The sequence below is a fragment of the Chiloscyllium plagiosum genome, chromosome 7 (genome assembly GCF_004010195.1).
Source record: "Chiloscyllium plagiosum isolate BGI_BamShark_2017 chromosome 7, ASM401019v2, whole genome shotgun sequence".
Taxonomy (NCBI): Eukaryota; Metazoa; Chordata; class Chondrichthyes; order Orectolobiformes; family Hemiscylliidae; genus Chiloscyllium; species Chiloscyllium plagiosum.
In genome coordinates this window covers 18,794,940-18,815,351 of record NC_057716.1, presented here as the reverse complement: position 1 = coordinate 18,815,351, position 20,412 = coordinate 18,794,940, and the positions used below count along the sequence as shown (strand labels likewise).

Below are 20,412 nucleotides of genomic sequence, written 5' to 3'. Positions count from 1 at the left end.
ACACAGTCTGTGATAGACACTGTCAGCTGCAGGAAGAATGCAGTCTGTGATAGATGCTGTCAACACCGGGAAGGACACAGTTTGTGATAGACACTGTCACCACCATGAAAAACACACTCTGTGATAGAGGATGTCAGCACCAGGAAGAACACAGTCTGAGATAGACACTGTCAGCACCAGGAAGAACACAGTCTGAGATAGACACTGTCAGCACCAGGAAGAACACAGTCTGAGATAGACACTGTCAGCACCAGGAAGAACACAGTCTGAGATAGACACTGTCAGCACCAGGAAGAACACAGTCTGAGATAGACACTGTCAGCACCAGGAAGAACACAGTCTGAGATAGACACTGTCAGCACCAGGAAGAACACAGTCTGAGATAGACACTGTCAGCACCAGGAAGAACACAGTCTGAGATAGACACTGTCAGCACCAGGAAGAACACAGTCTGAGATAGACACTGTCAGCACCAGGAAGAACACAGTCTGAGATAGACACTGTCAGCACCAGGAAGAACACAGTCTGAGATAGACACTGTCAGCACCAGGAAGAACACAGTCTGAGATAGACACTGTCAGCACCAGGAAGAACACAGTCTGAGATAGACACTGTCAGCACCAGGAAGAACACATTCTGTGACAGACACTGTCAGCACCAGCATGAACACAGTCGAAGATAAACACAGTCGAAGATACCACAACAACGCGACGGTCGGAGGAGGAGCGTCTTATCTTCCGACTGGGAACCCTCCAACCACAGGGGATGAACTTGGACTTCACCAGTTTCTTCATCCCCCCTCCCCCCACCTTGTCTCAGCCGAATCCCTCCAGCCCGGCTCCGCCTTCCTGACCTGCAGTCTTCTTGTTGACCTCTCCGCCTCCATCCTACTCCGACCTATCACCCTCACCTTGACCTCTTTCCACCTATCACATTTCCAACGCCCCTCCTCCAAGTCCCTCCTCCCTACCTTTTATCTTCTCCTGCTGAACACTCTCTGCTCATTCCTGAAGAAGGGCCTGTGCCCGAAACGTCGAATCTCCTGTTCCCTGGATGCTGCCTGACCTGCTGTGCTGTTCCAGCAATAAAGTTTCAACTTTGATCTCCAGCATCTGCAGACCTCACTTTCTCCTCCGGTTAGGTGGATGGGCCATGTTGAATTGTCGTGTCGTGTCCAGGATTGTGCAGCCATGGTAAATGCGGGGTTATGGTGATAGGTCAGGGAGGCGATGGATTTGGGTGAGATGCTCTTTGGAAGCTCAGTGCAGACTCAATGGGCCTCTTTCTACACTAAACAGAGTCTAGATTTATAAAATGCTCTTCTGGTTTTTCACAATGAAGTGTATAGCTTCATATTTAGCTGTGTTACACTACATCTACCATGTATTTGCCCATTCAATTTGTCTACGACACCTTGAAGCAATCATGCATCAGCTTCACAACTCAAATCCATCCAGTTTTGTCTCATCAGAAAATTTTAATAATTTTACAACTGGCATCTGTGCCTTCAAAATGTTTGGTCCCTAAGCTCTGAAATTTCCCTAACCTCTCCACATCCCCATATTGTTCTCCTCTAAGTCACTTCTTAAACCTAAAGCTTTGACCAGTTAGTCATTTGCGGCACGGTGGCACAGTGGTTAGCACTGCTGCCTCACAGCGCCAGAGACCCGGGTTCAATTCCCGCCTCAGGCGACTGACTCTGTGGAGTTTGCACGTTCTCCCCGTGTCAGCGTGGGTTTCCTCCGGGTGCTCCAGTTTCCTCTCACAGTCCAAAGATGTGCAGGTCAGGTGAATTGGTCATGCTAAATTGCCCATAGCATTAGGTAAGGGGTAAATGTAGGGGTATGGGTGGGTTGTGCTTCGGCGGGTCAGTGTGGACTTGTTGGGCCGAAGGGTCTGTTTCCACACTGTAATGTAATGTAATCTAATCTAATCTTTTCATTGTCTTAGCTGGCGCAGTATCAATTTTGTTTCATAACACCTATGAAACATCTTCGGCATTTTATGAAACTAAGGTGCTCACAAAACATTATTGCTGTTGACATCTTTTGCCATAATCGAAACAGCAAGGGCACATTTTGCCCACTCTAATTAAATCATGGCTACTCGGCACCTCAATCCCATTTACTCACCTTTGACCCAGTAAAGAGACACCCTCAGGGGAAAGATAAAGTGTATAAAACTGCTTCACACATATGCACAAGCAAAATAACCAAAATTAATTTAACAGGCATCATTTAAAGACAGATTCAATTCTTGAACCAGCCATAATATTGCCCACTGATAGGCTATAAAAGATAAATGCAACATTTTCCTAAAGTTGCTATATGTTCTTATCCATTTAACAAACTTCTGAAAACATTTAATAGGGAGATATAACCACTGAGTTGCTGATCATAACCTCTTAAATTATTCTAATCCATTTTTCATGTTTCTTCTCTCTCAGTTCAAGACCATAATCAACATTTCCTTGAACTGCCCTTACCCTCAGCTATAATTAAGTCATCCCCCACACATTCCTTCTCTCAAGTTCAAAACCATACAGCTCCTCCATTCAAGTTTTCATGTTTGCTTCATGCAATCCAAAGTTGGCATAGCCTGTTTTGTAGTTGATTCTATTCTTCTGTTCGAATTTGAATGGCACTCTGCAGAATAAGTTACAGCATTTGCTGTCACCCATAGTAGCCCACTAGCTTCACCCGTACAATAATGACATCCACTCAGTCAATGTCTTTGAAAGTTGTTGGCATGCAGCCTCCCACACAGAGGGATTGCATATTTTTAGGTCAAGTCCTTTGGATTCTTTTTTTTGCAAAATTCTTTATTGGGGAACATACATGTGTGACAGTTTTTTTTTGCGGGGCAGGGAGGAAAGAGTGGAACAGAGAGGACAGAAAATAAGCAAAAGATCTGACCTCGTATTATTCCATCAAATGGAAAAATGCAAATTAGCATTTTATTAGCCAGACCAGAGCAGATCTCAGCCAACTAGGACAATCACCCTCGTAATCACAAGAGCAGCATTCCTAAAAAGAAAACAACTAAGAACGCCTGCCAGACCTTCCCTCAAGCTCAGAACCTTAGAGTTAAGAATGCACGATTCAGAATCTCACCGCAGTCGGGGGGGGGGGACATACCAGACAAAATAAACGCCAGAGAATGTGAACCAGATACTGAATTCTGAAGAAAAGACGGAGTTAAGGGGCCGTGATTGAAGGCGGAGGACAAATGTGGCAACGGGAGACCATCTGGCTGCGGAAGGTACAACAGGTCGGAACTCAGAAGCTGAAAACCCCTCTGTCCGCGGACAGGGAGTAGGGAAAGGGGTAACTCCGATCCATTCTCTCACTCACCCCTCCAACGCCACCTCAGGGAGAAGCGGGCGGAGGAGCGAGGGCAACACGAGAGCCGGTTTCCGCGACATTTTCATCTGGGAGCAGGGGGCGAGCTCCGGCTCGAACTCGCCGGGGATGTGGCTGCGTGGGAGTTGTTAGGGGGAAACGAGCCGCCAGCCACGGACCCCCAAACCACCTCCCCTCCGGACTGAGGATCAGAGCGGCCCCAGTATCCTTACCTCCCAGCCCGGTCTCTCACCTGTATGTAGTTGCTCTCGCAGTACTCGGCCACCCGGTCCAGGTTGTGGTAACTGTCCAACAGCGCTCGGCGGCCCGCGGGGATCTCCTCCTCCAGCAGCATCTGCAGCTCCGCCATCTTCCCCACATCTTCCGACACTGGGGATGCGGGACCGGAACCGGAAACAGGGGGCGGGGGAGGGGGGCGTTTAGTGGGGGTGGTCAGAGTCACTTCCGGAAAGGCTGCCCTCCCTCAACTGCCCACACCCCACTCTCACACACTGTCCCACACACGCGCACACAATCCTGCATGGCAACCGGAACAACCAAGATCTCCCTTAGCAACCATCATTCCCCCTAGCAACCAGGGTCCTCCTGAGCAATCATTCACAACCATCATTCTCCCTAATAACCATGATTCGCTTTAACCACCGCTCACCGTAGTGACCATCATCCAACCGGCAACCAGCGCACCTTAGCAACCAACACCTTATCATAGCAACCATTACCCAGCCAAGCCACCATCATTCACCCCAGCAACCAACATCGATCCAAAGATCCAGTACTCAACCTATAGCTGTGATCATCTCCCCTAGCAACCAGCACTGACCCTACCAATATCATTCCCCTCGCAATGAACTCTCACCCTAGCATCCAGCACTCAACATAGCAGCCATTATTATCCCCAGCAAAGAGTGCTCACTGTAGCAACTACCATTCCCTAGTAACCTGCAATCACTCTAGCAAACAAGAACCCAGCCCACACATCCAAGCAACAACTCTCACCCTGTGGATCTTCCATCTTCCCAGAAACTAACATTCATCTTAACAAACAGATTCCATACAACCATCATCTACACAAGAAGTCATAGTTTTTCCTAGCAACCATAATTCCCCTATCAACTACAATCCACTCTGGCAACTTTCAATCATCCTTTCAAGAACCAGCACTTCCTCCGAGCAACCTTTAAGCATTCCTTCAGGAACTCGCACTCATCCTAACAATCATCAATCGTCCTAGCAACGACAATCCATCTGAACAACCATCACTCACCAAAGCAAACATTAATTCCCCTAGAAACAAAACAATCACTCTGTCAATCAGTAGTCTATCTCCAAAGACCATTGTCCAACTCGTACTCACCATAGCAACCATCATTCCGCAACACCAGTATCCACTGTAGTAACTCTCATAAACTTGTTATTTTATCGTTCCTGGCAACCAACATAAACAGTACCCTCAGAGCAGTCTCATACCCCTGCAAAAGACCACTACAATAGTGTGGAAATGGGCACTCAAGCAGCTGACATATTTCTAAGAACTACAAAGGAGGATCCAACTAAAATAACCACAACCTAACCCACAGGAAGATGCATAAAATTACTCTACAACTTAGCCTTTCAGTTTGCATAGGAGGAGAGGCAGCATCAATAGCAAACCATTGGCCACAGCAACAGCTACTGTAATTAGTAACAGGCTCACTGGACCAGTTAGGTCTGAGGCATGTAACCTTCAGTTCTGAAGCTGCATGCAATTTTCTAACATCTCATTTGTCTTTCAACTTCATTCAAATGAAATGCATTAGCATGAAAATGAACTTTACATAATGTTAAGAAAAGTAAGAACAATGTTTTTATTGTATGATTTAAAAGGCTAATCATTATGCTACACTTTTACATTTTCAATTCATTATTTTGAAAAAAATCATTTGAAAAACTATCAACCTGAATGAGTGATAAAACTGCATCTTGGCTATGGATAATGCCTTTGGTCAGAGGAATAGATTTTATGGTTATGCTTGTTTACGTAGGACAAACAGGAAGAAAGTTAGCCACCAGGATACACGAACACCAGCTAGCCACAAAAAGACACGACCCTCTCTCCATTGTAGCCCTACACACGGATGAAAAAACCCACCAATTCGACTGGGACAACACAGCTATCCTGGGACAGGCTAAGCAAAGACATGCCAGAGAATTCCTAGAGGCCTGGCACTCCAACCACAATGCCATAAACAAACACATAGATCTAGATACCATCAATCAACCCCTCAGAAAACAAACAGGAAATTACATCACCAAAAACCCCAGAAACCCCATCCAGGACAAACATATAAATAGAAAGCAGGAGACAACAGCTTCGCTTCACTTGGAGGTCACCACTGATGATGTTACCTAGCCAGGTAATGAAACGACTGGATATCAAACCTACAGCTCAGCGAGCAAACCTACACCCTAAGTATTAGCATTAGGCACACAGGTGCTGGTCTGAGCAAGAGGTATATCACCCTGGAACAACTCGTAATAGAAACAGTACATATTTATAGTACTTTCACAAAGTCAGATGTCCCAAAGTGTTTTACTGAAGGAAAAATCACATTATAAAGTATTCGGTTTTGATGAGTATTTTGAACGAGACGTAGAATTGAAGGAATTTAGGTGAGAATTCCAGAACTTAGGCATTTGTCAGCTGAAGGTGGCCACTTATGGTGGAAGAAAGAAAATGCGTGATTTTAAAAATACCAGAATTAGGAGAATGCAGAGATTTCAGAGGGTTGTCGAAGTAAAGAAAGTTGAGGCCATATAGGAATGGAAAACAAGTATGGAAATTCTAAAATAGTTTACTGCACCAGGATCCAATGTAAGGGGTAAAAAAAAAAGGTGACTGATATACAGAAATTAGGAGAGGCAACAGAGTTCTGGATGAGCCACTAATCAAGGCAGCAATGAAACAATTGAATCTGGAGGCAACACAAACAATGAAAGATGATTTCAGCAACATATGAACTGGAGGAGGAGTGGAAATGAATGGTGTTATGAAGGTGGAAGTACAGAGCAAGTTAAATAAAGATCTATCCAGACTGTACCATAAAACACCCTTGGCAAAGGGAAAGGTTCAAAGCTCAGCTCAGGATCAAAGAGGATGCCAAAGTTGCAAATAGTCAGACAGTGGCCAGGGAGAAATATTGAGTCAGTCAATAGGTATTTGGTGTACTGAATACAATAGCTTTTGTCTTTCCTGTACATAACTGGATTATAGCAAGCAGGTCACACGATAAGGCTGTGAGAAAGGAGAATTTAATGGATACATACAGTCAATATACTCTCACAACCAGTACAAACATAAGATGAGCTCCCTTAAACCCCTGAAATACCTCAAAGTTGATCCTTTCCTTAAGGTGATGCAAGTAACAGCTGTATTATACTGGGGGTGTTGTTTCTGTTTCTTGGTGAATTCTGACTATTAAATCTGAAGGAATTCATGGACTGTCAGTGTACATTACTGAGGGGATGCAGGAAGCAGAGAGCTGTTGCAGAATTTAAAACAGCAGCTGCTTCTGTAGATAACAACAGGTTCCAGAGACAGAAATTGTAAATGGTGTATTTTGTTTTTTCTGTTTCAATGTACAGCTGTAGTGCTTTCTTCACAAGTTTGTATTTCCTTCAAATTGTCTCCATGTCTTCCACTTGTCACAACTTCCAGAATCATCATAATTGGATTGGTTTGAGGAGAGATTGCCTGCTCAGCACATGGCAGGAGATGGGTAGCCACTGTACTATGTTGGGAGAGGATTTTAGAACTCAGTCTCACTGGAAAAGAGGTTATGATGAGATACAACTTTGTTTTCATAGAATAGTCTAAAGGGATTGCATATTGTTAGAGCTGTTTCAACTTGGTTAAAGGAGTAGAGACAGAGGAAAGGGCCTGTTCTTGAGAGAGACTAAATTCAAAACCGCAGAGAAAATACTTAGTGATCATGGGTTCATTTTATGGAACAGACTTTCTTGGTAGCCAGTAGAAGCAATTGTTATTGAGTAATTCAATAGCAAAATAGATCATTTTTCTTTCAGAAAATATAATTGTGGGTTGTGGTATGACAGTAATTTGAGAGTTGGCCTGTAGTAAATGCAGCATGTTTGGTCCTTCTCCTCATGTCCATGTCTTTTGTAGATTTATTGATACAGATTAAATTATCATGTTTAATCAACAAATTCACTATCATTGAAACATACAGTCATCAGATAATTAGAAACCAATTAGATGGACCTTGTAGAGTCATTGCAGATGGATGAGATCATTCAGCCCATCAAATCTGACCTAGTTCTCTTTACAGCAATCCAGTCAGTGCCGCATCCAACTCTATTTTCACTATCCTATTAAATTTGTCTTCTTGAGTTATTAATTTTCCCAGTTCACCACATTCCAAAGCTATCATTTTAAGTCATTACCATTCAGTGCGTAATAAACATGGAAGGAGAGGTATCAGAGGCCTTCCATTAGGATCACTCCATGCATGGCCTCAAAGTACAGTTGCCAGCTAGATTGCAAAGTACATTGCAAGAGAAAACCATTAATCAACTATTCATAAACATACTTCACTAAAATTCATCAACTGCAAAAGTCTAGGCACATTAAATGTATTAAAACTTAACTGTTACTTACAACCAACACTGAGGATATGAAAGCTATTTTGCCACTGAAAGTTATCGCATTAGAGTTTGGTGATCTCAACATTCTAAATGTCGGGTATGACTCATCTTCCTATCTCACTTTATTGTGGTCTTGGTTTTGTGAGTAGCTTTCCTTCCATGATTTTCTTGGTTTGAGTGCTTATTGGCTCAACATATCATGGATTCAAAACAGCTCCACAACATAATCTCATGACAAAACATAAACTATTAGCTCACATGTATAGAAAATAAACATTTAGATATAACTCTGAGAATATGCAATCTGTCCAAGGCTATTTTATAGGACGTTCCAGTGTGACAGTCTAATATGGTTACAATTAACTGAGGGAGACAGAATTGTTGACAACATACATTTTTACATGCATGTTGTTATCTGGAGCTATGAATTGTAATGGTTGAGGCTCCAATGTTCTGTCCATCAATATAGAAACTATTATCAAGAATCCTGCTGTTACCATCTGCCATTGGTAAATGTTGGAAGGATGTTGGAAATCTGTTTGGCTACATCATGAACACGTTCCTTGGCCATCAGTTTTTGGATGGGATCAAACATGGAGGTTCTGGTCCAGAACTAAGACAATACCTACTACACCGCAAGACCTGCTGATAGATTCACATTAACCTAGCAGGAGTCAAATGCACCACTTTCGGAAGGATCGCAAAGATTTGAAGAAGGTATAGAAAAATGTACCAAATGGCTCCAGATACAAAGGATTAGTTACACAGATAGAATGGAGAGATGGTGGTTGCTCTCTTGAGAACAGAAGCTGCCAGGAGGAAATTTAACAAAGTTGTTCCAAAGGATGAATGACTTTAATGGTGCAAAATAAAGGGAAACTTTCCAATGGCTATAGGTCGAATAATTGGAGAGCAGAGATTTAAGGTGACTTGTGAAAGAACCAGAGGCAACATTAGTGAAAATTGTTCTAATGCCATTGTAAGACAGGATGTTAAACTCAGATTCAACAGTTGCCTTTGAAAAAAAAATTATATAAATATTTGAAGGAGAAAACCATTTGCAGGGATATAGGAAGACAGTAGAACTCATTAAATCAGTTTGAAGAGCCAACACAAATATAATGGACTGAATGGCCCCTTTGACGTCCTAGCCTATGATATGTTGATATTTTATGGGATCACCTACCATCTATACTTGCAGGTTTTAGTAATGATTATATTTTAACAATAGAGCTGGTAATTGAAAGCAATATTTGTGAATACTTCATGTAAAGTAGAGAAGTTAAATATTCTTCAATCTTAAATTCAAACAGTTCTCTTTTGTAGTATTTTGGGAAATAATATCCCGTGATGCAGATCTCACCTTGTTAGAATCATAATCCCATCTCAAGTCATTTGTTCTTGTATTCTTAAGTCTTATTTATAATTACACATTGTAGTCAGAAAAATGTAATACATAATACAGAAAGAAATTAAAACTCACCTCCCCTTCCCTAAAATATTATATCAAACTTCATCCAATGAATTTAAAAGATCCTCCAGCACTCCTTGTGATTTACTCCAAATTTGTATATTTGCCTTTAGTTCTCAATTGCTCTAATTTCAGTATTAACTCAAGGAAACCCAACAATCATCTATCATATTTCAAAATCTGTGTCCTCCTCTACTTCTATTTCAATCTATCAGATCAATACCAGTACAGAGGAACCTCAATTATCCGAATATCAATTATTTGAATTTCGGATTATTCGAAGAAGATCTCAAAGTCCCAATAGAAACATTACATTAAAGAGACATTTCCAACACTGATCGCGTCTTCTGTTTACAATGATTAAAAATGAACTCAACTCACTGAAATGCTGCCAAGAACAGTCCTGGACTTCGATGGGAGCCCAGGCACTGTCTTCAAATGACTGACCAATCGCCCACACTCTCTCTGTCTCTCCCTCACATTCCCTGGAGTTCTACACAGGGGTGTACCCTAAACCCCCCCCTTCCCTAGATAATCTCTCCAATATTGTCCTGTTCAGGACAGAATGGGAACTTGTCAAAAAAGCTGCAGTAAAATGGTGTGTGTGTGTGTGTGTGTGCGCTATTTTGTGACCCACCCCAACAAAGGCAGTCTTACTTTTGCCGTCCAGTCTGGCTGCCCGAAGAGGCAGACAGTGGGGCGGGGACGAGATTAGGGGGGCAGATGGTGGGTGGGGGCTCACACATGGTGTGCTGCTGCCTAGTCTCCTGAATGGGGAACAGACTTAGCAAGTACTCGCTGTGTCAATCCCATTGAACTGATTGGGGTTGGGGGTTGGGGGGGGGGGGGGGGAGAACGGGGGACTTCAGCAATGCTGCAGGTCCCTTACACACAAGTGTCTCCTTGCTCAGAAACAAACCCTGAGTCAGACAAAGGGAGCAAGGCAGGCAGAGTGAGGAAAAAGGAAATTTCAGAAAATGCTGAGCCCCAGAGGGGAGGCATGGAACCAATTAACCGAATAATCAATTATCTGAACGAAACAGTGCCACCCATCTTATTCAGATATTCGAGGTTCCACTGTACATGTTTACTCGATCCTGATTGTTGCATTAACTTGCATATTAAGTTAATCTATTCATTTGCAGCATTTGCGACTGCTTTAATAGGAAAAGTATAAATCAGTCACGACATTATATAAACTTCTAAATCAACTTAATTATTCAATAGACTGGTGTCGTTGATGTAACTAAAAATTTGCATGACACCTGTTGGGATTAAGATCGAAGAATAGTTAACATTACTATTTTATATGAGATATTCACTTATACTATTTCAGTTTACTCTTCATTGTGCATTCTGCACATTATATACCTCACATGCAACACACCATACCTGTGGATGCACACACTGGTATCCAGAGATTACATCATACATAATATCAGATACAAACCATCAAAAGATATGATAGAGGGGGAGAGAATGGAAAGCCATGAGAAGCGTAGAGAGGTCTTCTGTTATAACCACTCCATGAATGACCCCAATGTAAGCAGTTGATTGCTAGGTTATAAAATACCTTCCAAGTGAAAGCCATTAATTACCTTTATAAATCAGCTTCACGAAAATTCATGAACTACAAAAATAACTTAATTGGCTGTAAAACACTTTGAGGTGCCTGGCAGTCATGACTAATCTTAACAAATGCAAAATTTTCTTTTTATAACTACTCCTTCTTGACCTACACAAGATTGTGCATTGATTCCTGTTCGATATTCTTTACTGGGTTGTCCACAATATCCCAGGTAATTTATGTTCCTTCTAAGTGCACTCATATGTCATTTTGTCCTGATCATTTCCATTTGTTATCATTAAATTTCTAATTACCCCACATGACCATCAAGAATGTTAATTGTAGATCCCTATAGATGGTGTAACATTTCTGTTTACACCTCATATGCTCAATAGTTTCCTTGTGTCTAATTAAATTACAGATCTGCATAAGGTTACCATTTCATCTTGGTCTTAAATCCTGCAAGAAGCATACAGTGCAATAAACTAAAAATCATTACCTCTTGAACCGAGATTAAAAGCTTGGATCAACGAGAAAGGCATTATCAATACAGCTACTTAGCTTTTTAACCCTTCCTGGATTACATTAAATATAATGCATGTCATAATCAGGTTTCCCCTCCCAATGCCTTGTGCAGTTTGTATTGTCAATTCTGAGAGGTCATAGAATTTTTAGCATACTAACATTACTATATGCCCCTGCTTTAGCTTCTTTTCAAACAAACAATTTCCAGGCTGAGTTGATTGACAGCAAAAAACAGAGTGCTGGCTAGTTGATTTTAGAGCTTGACCTCCTACCTTGTCAGAACTGTGCAAGGAGACCGATTGAATTAAAACTGAGTATTTGCAGGCTAAGTCTCACACCTTGTCCCAGTGTGACCTTTGATTATCTTTTTCAAATATCTGTGGAAATTTTGAACCTAAAACAAGATTTTAAGTACTTGATTTTTAAAACTTAGAAAAATACAATATCTTTACATTCATCACGGTTGCTCAGTAATCTCATATTAGCAAATGTTTAAGGAGACCTAAAAAATCTAACCATAAATTTTTCATGACTTTGGAGAATAGATGGGGTTTTGAGTATTCAAAGTTTTAAATAACCCCTTGGGAGATGGAGTCAGTCTCCTTAACTGGAGTTTCTGACACGAGATATATAAATTTAAAGCAAATAGATTTGAAAAGTCCAAAATGATTTTAAAACGTCATCCTCTGACAGTAACTTTGTAATTCTCCAAACTGTCTTTTACCATTTCTTAAATCTTAATGTATTAATTCTATGTTTAATATTTAATGTTATTAGAGCTTAATATTTCACCTATTACAAAGTCTGCAGAGATCTGGGTAGTCATATGTTTGATTTTTTTTCCCCAAGGAAGCATGCACAATTTCTCTTAAACATATGATTTAGACCTAGTAATCTTTCACTTCTTTTAATGCACGAGTTCAATTTTCAAACATCACCAATGAAAACACACCATTTTCCCTTGGATTCTAACCTTGCTAGTTTAAATGACAGCACAGCAGGTACACAGCATGATTAAATAATTCAAAGGATCCTAAAAATCGAAGAACTTGCATCCTTTGGAATTGAAAATCTGACAAAATCATCAACAACCATTGTACTGCTTTGATTGATTACATTATCACTGCTGCTACCCCTCAGTAACAGGATTCTGTTGGGGAAGACAGGATTTTAGTTGTTTATTTAAGCAAAAAAAAATGCTTCCCAGCCCTGTCTCAGGCAAGTAAAAGACACATCAATATTTCAGACAGGTATTTTTTTATGTGCAAAGCAGTACAATCCAATTAGAGTATGTTCCCCAAAATTATACAACAGTCAGATACAAGAACAGAAGCAGGCCATTCAGCCCATTGAGTCTGCTCTATCATTCAATGAAATTATAGCTGATCTGATCATCATTAGCTCAACTTTCCTGCCTTTTCTACATAACACTCAATTTCATTATGGATTAAAAATCTGTCAACTCAGTCTTGAATATACTTAACAACTAGTCTGTGGAGTATTCTATAGATTCACTATCTGCTGAAAGAATGTTCTCTTCTTCATATTAAAACTATCAGCATGGCTGCAGGATTATTCCCTCCCGTATTCAATACTTGCACAAGGGGAAACAGCTTCCTCTAAACTCCAACAAGTACAATCCCAAACTACTCAACCTCTCCTCATAAGCCAATCCATCCTGACTTGGGATTAGCCTAGTGAACCTTGTCTGGACTGATTCCAATGCCAGCATATTTCTCTTCATGTAAAGGTCCCAAACTTTCACAGCATTCCAGCTGTGGACTAATTGGTGTCTTGTATAGTTTTTCCAATTTCCCTATTTTTACATTACATTCCCTTTTAAATAAAGGCCAACATTCCAATTGCCTATTGGTTTTTGAGGTTTATGCATGAGACTCCCAAATCCCTGTTCACTGTAGCCTCCTGCAATCTTTTGCCATTTAAATAATATTCAGTTCCTCTTTTCTTCCTGCCAAAGTTCATAATGTCATATTTCCCCATATTCTATTCCTTTTGGCAAGTATTTGCCCACTTGCTTAACCTGTCTAAAACACACTGTATTCTGTCAGCCTTGCCATTTGCCTTCCCACCCATTTTTGTGTCACTGAAACTAGGCTGTAGCACAGTACTTCCTTCATTTAAGTCATTCATATGCATTATAAATAACTTTCTGATTCCTGTGGCATTCTACTGATTACAGGTTATCATCCTGAAAAGGAACCCCTCCACCCCTCTCCCCACCCCAATTCTCTGTCTTAAGTTATCCAAACCTTTATCTATGCTATTATATTGCCACCAACATCATGAGCTCTTATCTTAAGTATCATAGAGGAAAGAGAGGAAAAAAAACCTTGCATTCATAGTGCATGTTTCATAACCTCAGGACATGCGTTATTTACCTCCCACCACATTTTAGGGTAACTTTTCTGGCATTGTAGTTGTGTCCCTGCCTCTGAGCCAGAAGCTCCAAGTTTCTGTCCCATTGGAGGACCTGAAGGCCAGTAAAAGTGTGTTTATACTGCAACCAAACAGGTTGAGTATCAATTTGCGAATCCTCCCACCACAAACCAATGGAAACTGGTATGTGTGAAAAAGATTCCTGGTCAACCAAGTGATGGGAAAGAATTTCAAAGCTTCTACATCACTACCTATTGCTCCAGAGAGTGCATGTTGGCACAGCAACTCTTGCGCTCTCGTGACCTGTAACACACTACTATGTTTTCAGCCTCATGAGAATGTTGGGCAAAGTCCGTGTCGTTATTCAAATTTGGAGTGGTAAAGGTTTGGATTATAGTCTTTTAGACTTCTAATTTCTCTCTCCAATATCTTTTTCTTACACTACATCACAGCTTGTGACTCTTGTGAAAACACTGATATTAACTTGTCAACCTACTGCTCAATTTCAATAGTTTTCTTACAATTGTTTCTGGTACTGTTCTAGGTGTTTGGTTAGTACATGACAGGTTGCAAACAATCCTTAATTAATTATTTTCTGTGTACACATTTGGGGAGGGGCAGCTGCATGAAGAGAGCACAGAGAACACGAGACCATAAGAAATTGGAGTAGAGTGGGCCAAATGGTCATTTGCTTATACTCTGCCTCCAATGGTGTATCAATCTCTGCCTTGCATGTAGACAATAACTGGGCATCTATAGCCCTTTACACAGGTATGGTTCAGAATTCCAATGATTCACAAGCCTTTCAGTGAATAAATGTCTCCATCACAGTCCTAAATAGCTGACCCTTTACTCTGATATTACACCCCCCATGTTTTACATTGCCCGGCCAGGGGAACCAATCTTTAAGCAGATAATCTGTCAAGCCCTCAATGTTGCACAAAATCATAGAATGGTTATTGCACCAAAAGAGGCTCTTTGACTCATCATTTCCGTGATTACTTTTATCAAGTGAATTCAGCTAAGCCTACTCCTTTGCTTTTCACAGTAGCCCTGCAAATATTTTTTTTCATTCAGGTGCCTATTGATTGATTAAACCTGTCTTCACTATCTCAAGCAGTACACACCAGATACTAACCTGTCAATGTGTAAAAAAAAAATTTCCTCATCTATTTATCATCTCATCAGCCACCTCTCTTTCACCCTGGGTCATCAGGTCCAGGGGACTTTTCAGTTATTGCTCTCATTAATTGCTCTTTGTTTCACTTAATTACTAATTAAGTGGGCGGCATGGTGGCACAATGGTTAGCACTGCTGCCTCACAGCGCCAGAGACCCGGGTTCAATTCCCGACTCAGGCGACTGACTGTGTGGAGTTTGCACATTCTCCCCGTGTCTGCGTGGGTTTCCTCCGGGTGCTCTGGTTTCCTCCCACAATCCAAAAATGTGCGGGTCAGGTGAATTGGCCATGCTAAATTGCCCGTAGTGTTAGGTTAAAGGGGTAAATGTAGGGGTATGGGTGGGTTGCGCTTCGGCGGGTCGGTGTGGACTTGTTGGGCCGAAGGGCCTGTTTCCACACTGTAAGTAATCTAATCTAATCTATCTAATATTGATAATAACAAGTTTCTCATTCTCATTAAACAAATGCTTCCCAAAATGGTGTTTGGAACACGAAAAGGTGCTACCACCTGAAATTCTGGGTGCATGTGCTCTAAGGCAGCAATGGCTCCTATGGAGCTCTAACAGACAGGCCTCACTTTCACAGGTAACCCCTCCCACTATCCCACAGTCCTTACTGAAGGATCACAATAACTTCAAGCTTTGAATTGTGCTCGCAGGGAGAAAAATATTCAGAAGTACTGCCTTAAACTCTCAGCTCCACACTATTTCCATTATGTTTTTTCCACTTTGTCTTCTACCATGAAGACCGGCACATTTTTGATGAACATATCTACCATTTCCTTATTCCCAATTATAATTGCTCCTCTTTATTCCTCTAAAGAACCCATGCTAATCTCTTCCTTTTTAACAGACTCATAGAAGTTCTAACAAACTTTTATAATATTCCTTGCTAGTTTGTTCTCATGATCTCTTTCCTCACCATCTATTTTTGGTTATCTGCTGCTGTTTTCCAAACTTCTACAATCTTCAAATTACAACTGTTTTCAACAATATTATGTGCCTCTTCTTTTAATGTAATCCCATCTTTAACATATGAATTTAGCCACACATTAATTTTTCTTGTGTAAATGCAAGATAACATATAAATTGAAAGTAAAATATTTAAATGATCCTCTTGTGTACCCATCACAATATCTTTCATTCTAATTTCCGTATTTACTCGAGCTACCTCTCCCCACAAACAGCACCATAATTACCTTCATATAGGTTCAAAGCTCTAGTTTTGGACTCCTCATCTATGCTCTCAAAAACAATATGAAATTCTGTTATAGTGTGATTTTATTTCCCCGGTGTACTCATTGCTTTGATAACACTGATTATCAGAAATGAATATAGTTTTAGTGAAAGGCATTTGGGGTGGCAGGGTGAGGGATGGAGAGAGAAACGGAGAGAAGAGAGGCAGAAGGACAAATGTTTGTCTGGTCAGGGAATTGATCAGGAAGCTAGGAAACTGGGTCTGAGCACCAATTCCAGGACATTAAAATTATTTAATTAATTAAGGCCTGTGTTGCATCAATAATACATTTCAGCATATTGACAAAAAACACATGCAGGTTTAACTAAGTGTTACATGCACTCATGACTCACATTGAGGTTATGGATGAATAATCTGTTAAGGAGCTCAGATTTCCAGATCCCTTCCAACTCACTCCTTTTTCTTAATTTACATTATTTTAAAGCTTTTGCCTCCATAACCCTTTGCCCAGTTTCAGTTCCAACCTCAATCCACATGCCCCACGCCTCGCTATTTATTTTGGTTTTAAAGTTAGACAGAAAAAATTGATTTCAGGGTTAGCAAGGCATAAAAAGGGAACTGAATCTCCAGCTGGAATGACAAAGTCAATTTATATACAAGCAGTGGGTGATCTGGTCTGGAAGCAGGCTGCACTTGACTTTTTCCTACACTTTCTTAACTCTTCCATATCCTTTCAATGTTAATTTTTTTTAATGATCGAAGTAATCTAAATATAGAATTTATTAAAGTATAATGGAAATTACTTTGCATAAAACAGATTCCCTTAACTGTTCTCAATCACAAGCAAAGGGGATAGAAGCCATTGTCCCACCCTCTGAGACAGTATCTCCCACACATTCTTTGACAAGCACACAGTCTTTGCTAGGTTTAATCTATGGGAGATAGTACAGCCAAGATCAACCCTTTCTTCATTCACATAGAACATTACAGCACATACCTTTGTCTCTCGATGTTGCGCTGACCTGTGAAACCAATCTGAAGCCCATCTAACCTACACTATTCCATTATCATCCATATGTTTGTCCAATCATCATTTAAATGCCCTAAAGTTGGTGAGTCTACTACTGTTGCAGGCAATGCGTTCCATATCCCTACTACTCTGTAAAGAAAGTGCCTCTGGCATCTGTCCTATATCTATCACCCCTCAATTGAAAGCTATGCCCCTTGTGCTAGCCATCACCATCCGCGGAAAAAGGCTCTCACTGTCCAGTACTTTCTTGTGGGGTAATCTGTCAATTTTGGAGAAAAATCACTGGCTGAGTCATCCATGGCTGAGAATGACCTGGTGTTACACCCAAAGGGAGTATCACAACTTAAGAGCAAGGTCAAAGGATTAAATACTCTCCAAGCATGTACCAATATCATGAAATCGAAGCAGCAAACACAGGTGGATGTACACTGCATGGTGCTGTCCTTTCAGCAATTTTATTGATAAATGACAAGCACACAGCGTTTTCATGACAATTGATTTTGACTTCACTCATGGTAACTGGACCAAATCTCCAAAGGTTTCATTCCCCTTTCCTTTCCAAACCATGCTGATTAGCTGGCAAAGGAACACATTAGATTTTTCACTGAAAGCGCTCCGCAAGGTATTCAGATTCTGCTCTCAGCTGGAATCCAATGATTGACAGTAACTAGGAGTGGGAACCTGGCCTAATTATTCCGTTAGTTCATTCTGGGAAGGAGGGCAGCATGACCGAATACAGCTTGATCCTCTTCCCTGTCATGCTAGCCACAATCAGCTTGGCACCAACCTGACTCAACTGGGGGTGGTAAAACTCAAACTCTGAAAGTGAAAAGCTTGTTCCCAAGTCTCAACAGCAAACCCCACCAAAAGCCTTAATGACAGAACCATTATCCCAAAAATAGGTGTACACACTTATCCAACACTGTTCAATGCTATTATGATCACCATAATCTTGTCTCACTTTATCATCACTTTCATCTCTCATTTCCAAAAACAGTCAATTATTTGGCTGTACTTTTTCCCATTTTATCGAAGGGATGCTTGCGTCTCATGGTGTATCTAACTTGCGGATGTGCCTGGGATCCTCAAGAAAATCAAGAATATGCATCTGAAATTCCATATCATCACTAAAATGAGGCTATGGTTCAGCCCTAATAAAGGTTCTGCAGTGAAGGCTTGCTGTGATGAGAGGTTGTCATTTTAAGGTTGGTTCATATTTTCAAAAGTAGGGAAGGAGCAGAATGGCACTCTCAGGAATCCTGTCGTCGAGAATGAAGGATACAGTGGCAGGTATGGATCTGAAAAGTCATTGCAAACCTCTTACTGACAGGGCTCCATCCAATAAACCCCACACTCAGCCCTGGTGAAGTCAGTCTAGCTTCGCTTGCTGACAGTAATCCAAGCCTCCTCTTTTGGGGTGGTTACAAGGTCATACTTCATCTCCACCAACTGGTCTGCCACAGGATGCAAGCTCAGCTTCCTGATCAGTGTACTCAGCATGATTGTAGCCACAGTATAAGCGAACCTAACAGGAAGGGAGACACGGACAGTCTGAGATCAGGGATTACAACAACCATACAAAAACCACATAGCCCATGAGTTAATCATTTACTTGTCAAAACCTCTCCCAATTCAGATATCTGCCTTTTCTATTCCCTTGGTCAGAACATTACTGGTAACTGAGAGGGAACACAACCCATTCTTTGGGTTTCAATAAATACACTCTCGTTCTTCTAAACTTCGACATACATAGGCCCAACATTTGCAATCTTGAGATTGACATAAAATTCACACTTTAGGTCTTTCAGTCCAACCTGTCCATGCTAGTTCCACACAAGCTTCTCCCAACCTCCTCCATCTCATTTCACCAGCTATTCCTTTTTCCATGTTGTGTTTATCCATCTTCACCATAAATGCATTTCTGCCATTCATCTCAATTGTTTCATGTGATGACTAGATGCTCTAGAAAATATTCATTAATTTGTGCCAACACAAATGTCGATCTTTTTGATTCTTTCTTAAACAGTTTTATTTCTGGGACTCTTACACTCAGCAAGCTGTAAGGTATTAGTCCAGAGGGATTAAAGAGGGTTCTAAAAAATCCATGAGAGCAGCAGAGTAACTGTCCATTGCCAGTGGGTAACAGAGCTTGGGTTTCTACGCCACTAGTCTACCTTTCAGCATCTCACAGGAGGAGACACTCTCCACCAGGAACCCAGCCAATGGACAGTGGCAGGCCTTTTGACCTTGGAGCATCACAGTCAAATCTAAATTCTCCCTTGGCAACTAATGATTGTTCCCATTCACATAACTCTAAAGTTGATGAGCAGGCTTTAAATATTTTAGGACCACAGCACCTGGACTTTCATATCCTCTCTCAAACACCATTATAAAAAAAGTTCCTACTGAAATAAATCTTGAAAACAGACTGTTCTCACACACAGAAGTCTGACAGGAAGCCTCGGGAGAATGAAACCACTTCCTCTTTCATAAGGAACTTGGACAAACTAGATTCATTTCTATTCTGAGGGGGATAAAATTTACAACTGAAACCTTTCCTTGGTGGAGCACCTCACTACTTTACGAAAGGAATAGCAATAGAGGATCATTCAGACTATTGAACCTGTCCTGCCATTCGACAGGACGATGACAATCTGATTATGGCCTAAAGTTCACTTGTCTGCCTCTTCTCTATAACCCTTGACTCCCCTGTCCATCAATGCCCATTTAACTCAGTCTTGAATACTCAGTCTTCAACAAGCCTACTTTTCTCAATTGGAGAAGAGAATTCCAATCCAAAGGCAAATGATTCTTTGAGAAGAAATTCCTCCTTTGTTGTAAATGGGAGATCCCTTACTATTAAACTCTGGTAGAAAAGTCTAGTTTTCCCACAAGAGGATACATCCTCCCATCAATTACCTTGAAAAGCCCTTCAGAAGTATATTGTTTTACCTCAACTCTGGACATTCCTGGCTCCCGGAAAATCCCAGCAATGTAAATTGCTTCCTGGCAGCTTCATCGTTGAACCTTTCTGGATCAAACC

At 41.1% G+C, this 20,412-nt stretch overlaps 2 protein-coding genes across 10 annotated transcripts in view; both read right to left on the bottom strand.

Annotated features, from left to right (window-relative positions):
- Positions 1-4,940, bottom strand: part of LOC122551374 (abl interactor 2) — a 146,227-nt gene extending 141,287 nt beyond the window's left edge. The window contains exon 1 of one of the 9 annotated variants that reach the window (XM_043693148.1): positions 3,595-4,940. In XM_043693148.1, the coding sequence (XP_043549083.1) occupies positions 3,595-3,711 (117 nt within the window). In that variant the 5' untranslated portion in view covers positions 3,712-4,940. The remainder of the gene's footprint in view (positions 1-3,594) is intronic. The other 8 variants (XM_043693145.1, XM_043693147.1, XM_043693144.1 and 5 more) reach the window with 8 other exon arrangements.
- Positions 4,941-18,557: 13,617 nt separating this feature from the next.
- Positions 18,558-20,412, bottom strand: part of LOC122551373 (cytochrome P450 20A1) — a 30,352-nt gene continuing 28,497 nt past the window's right edge. Inside the window, exons 12-13 of the mRNA XM_043693143.1 lie at positions 20,322-20,411; positions 18,558-18,894 (exon numbers count right to left, since the gene is read on the bottom strand). Coding sequence (XP_043549078.1) covers positions 18,744-18,894; positions 20,322-20,411 — 241 coding nt within the window. The 3' untranslated portion in view covers positions 18,558-18,743. The remainder of the gene's footprint in view (positions 18,895-20,321; position 20,412) is intronic.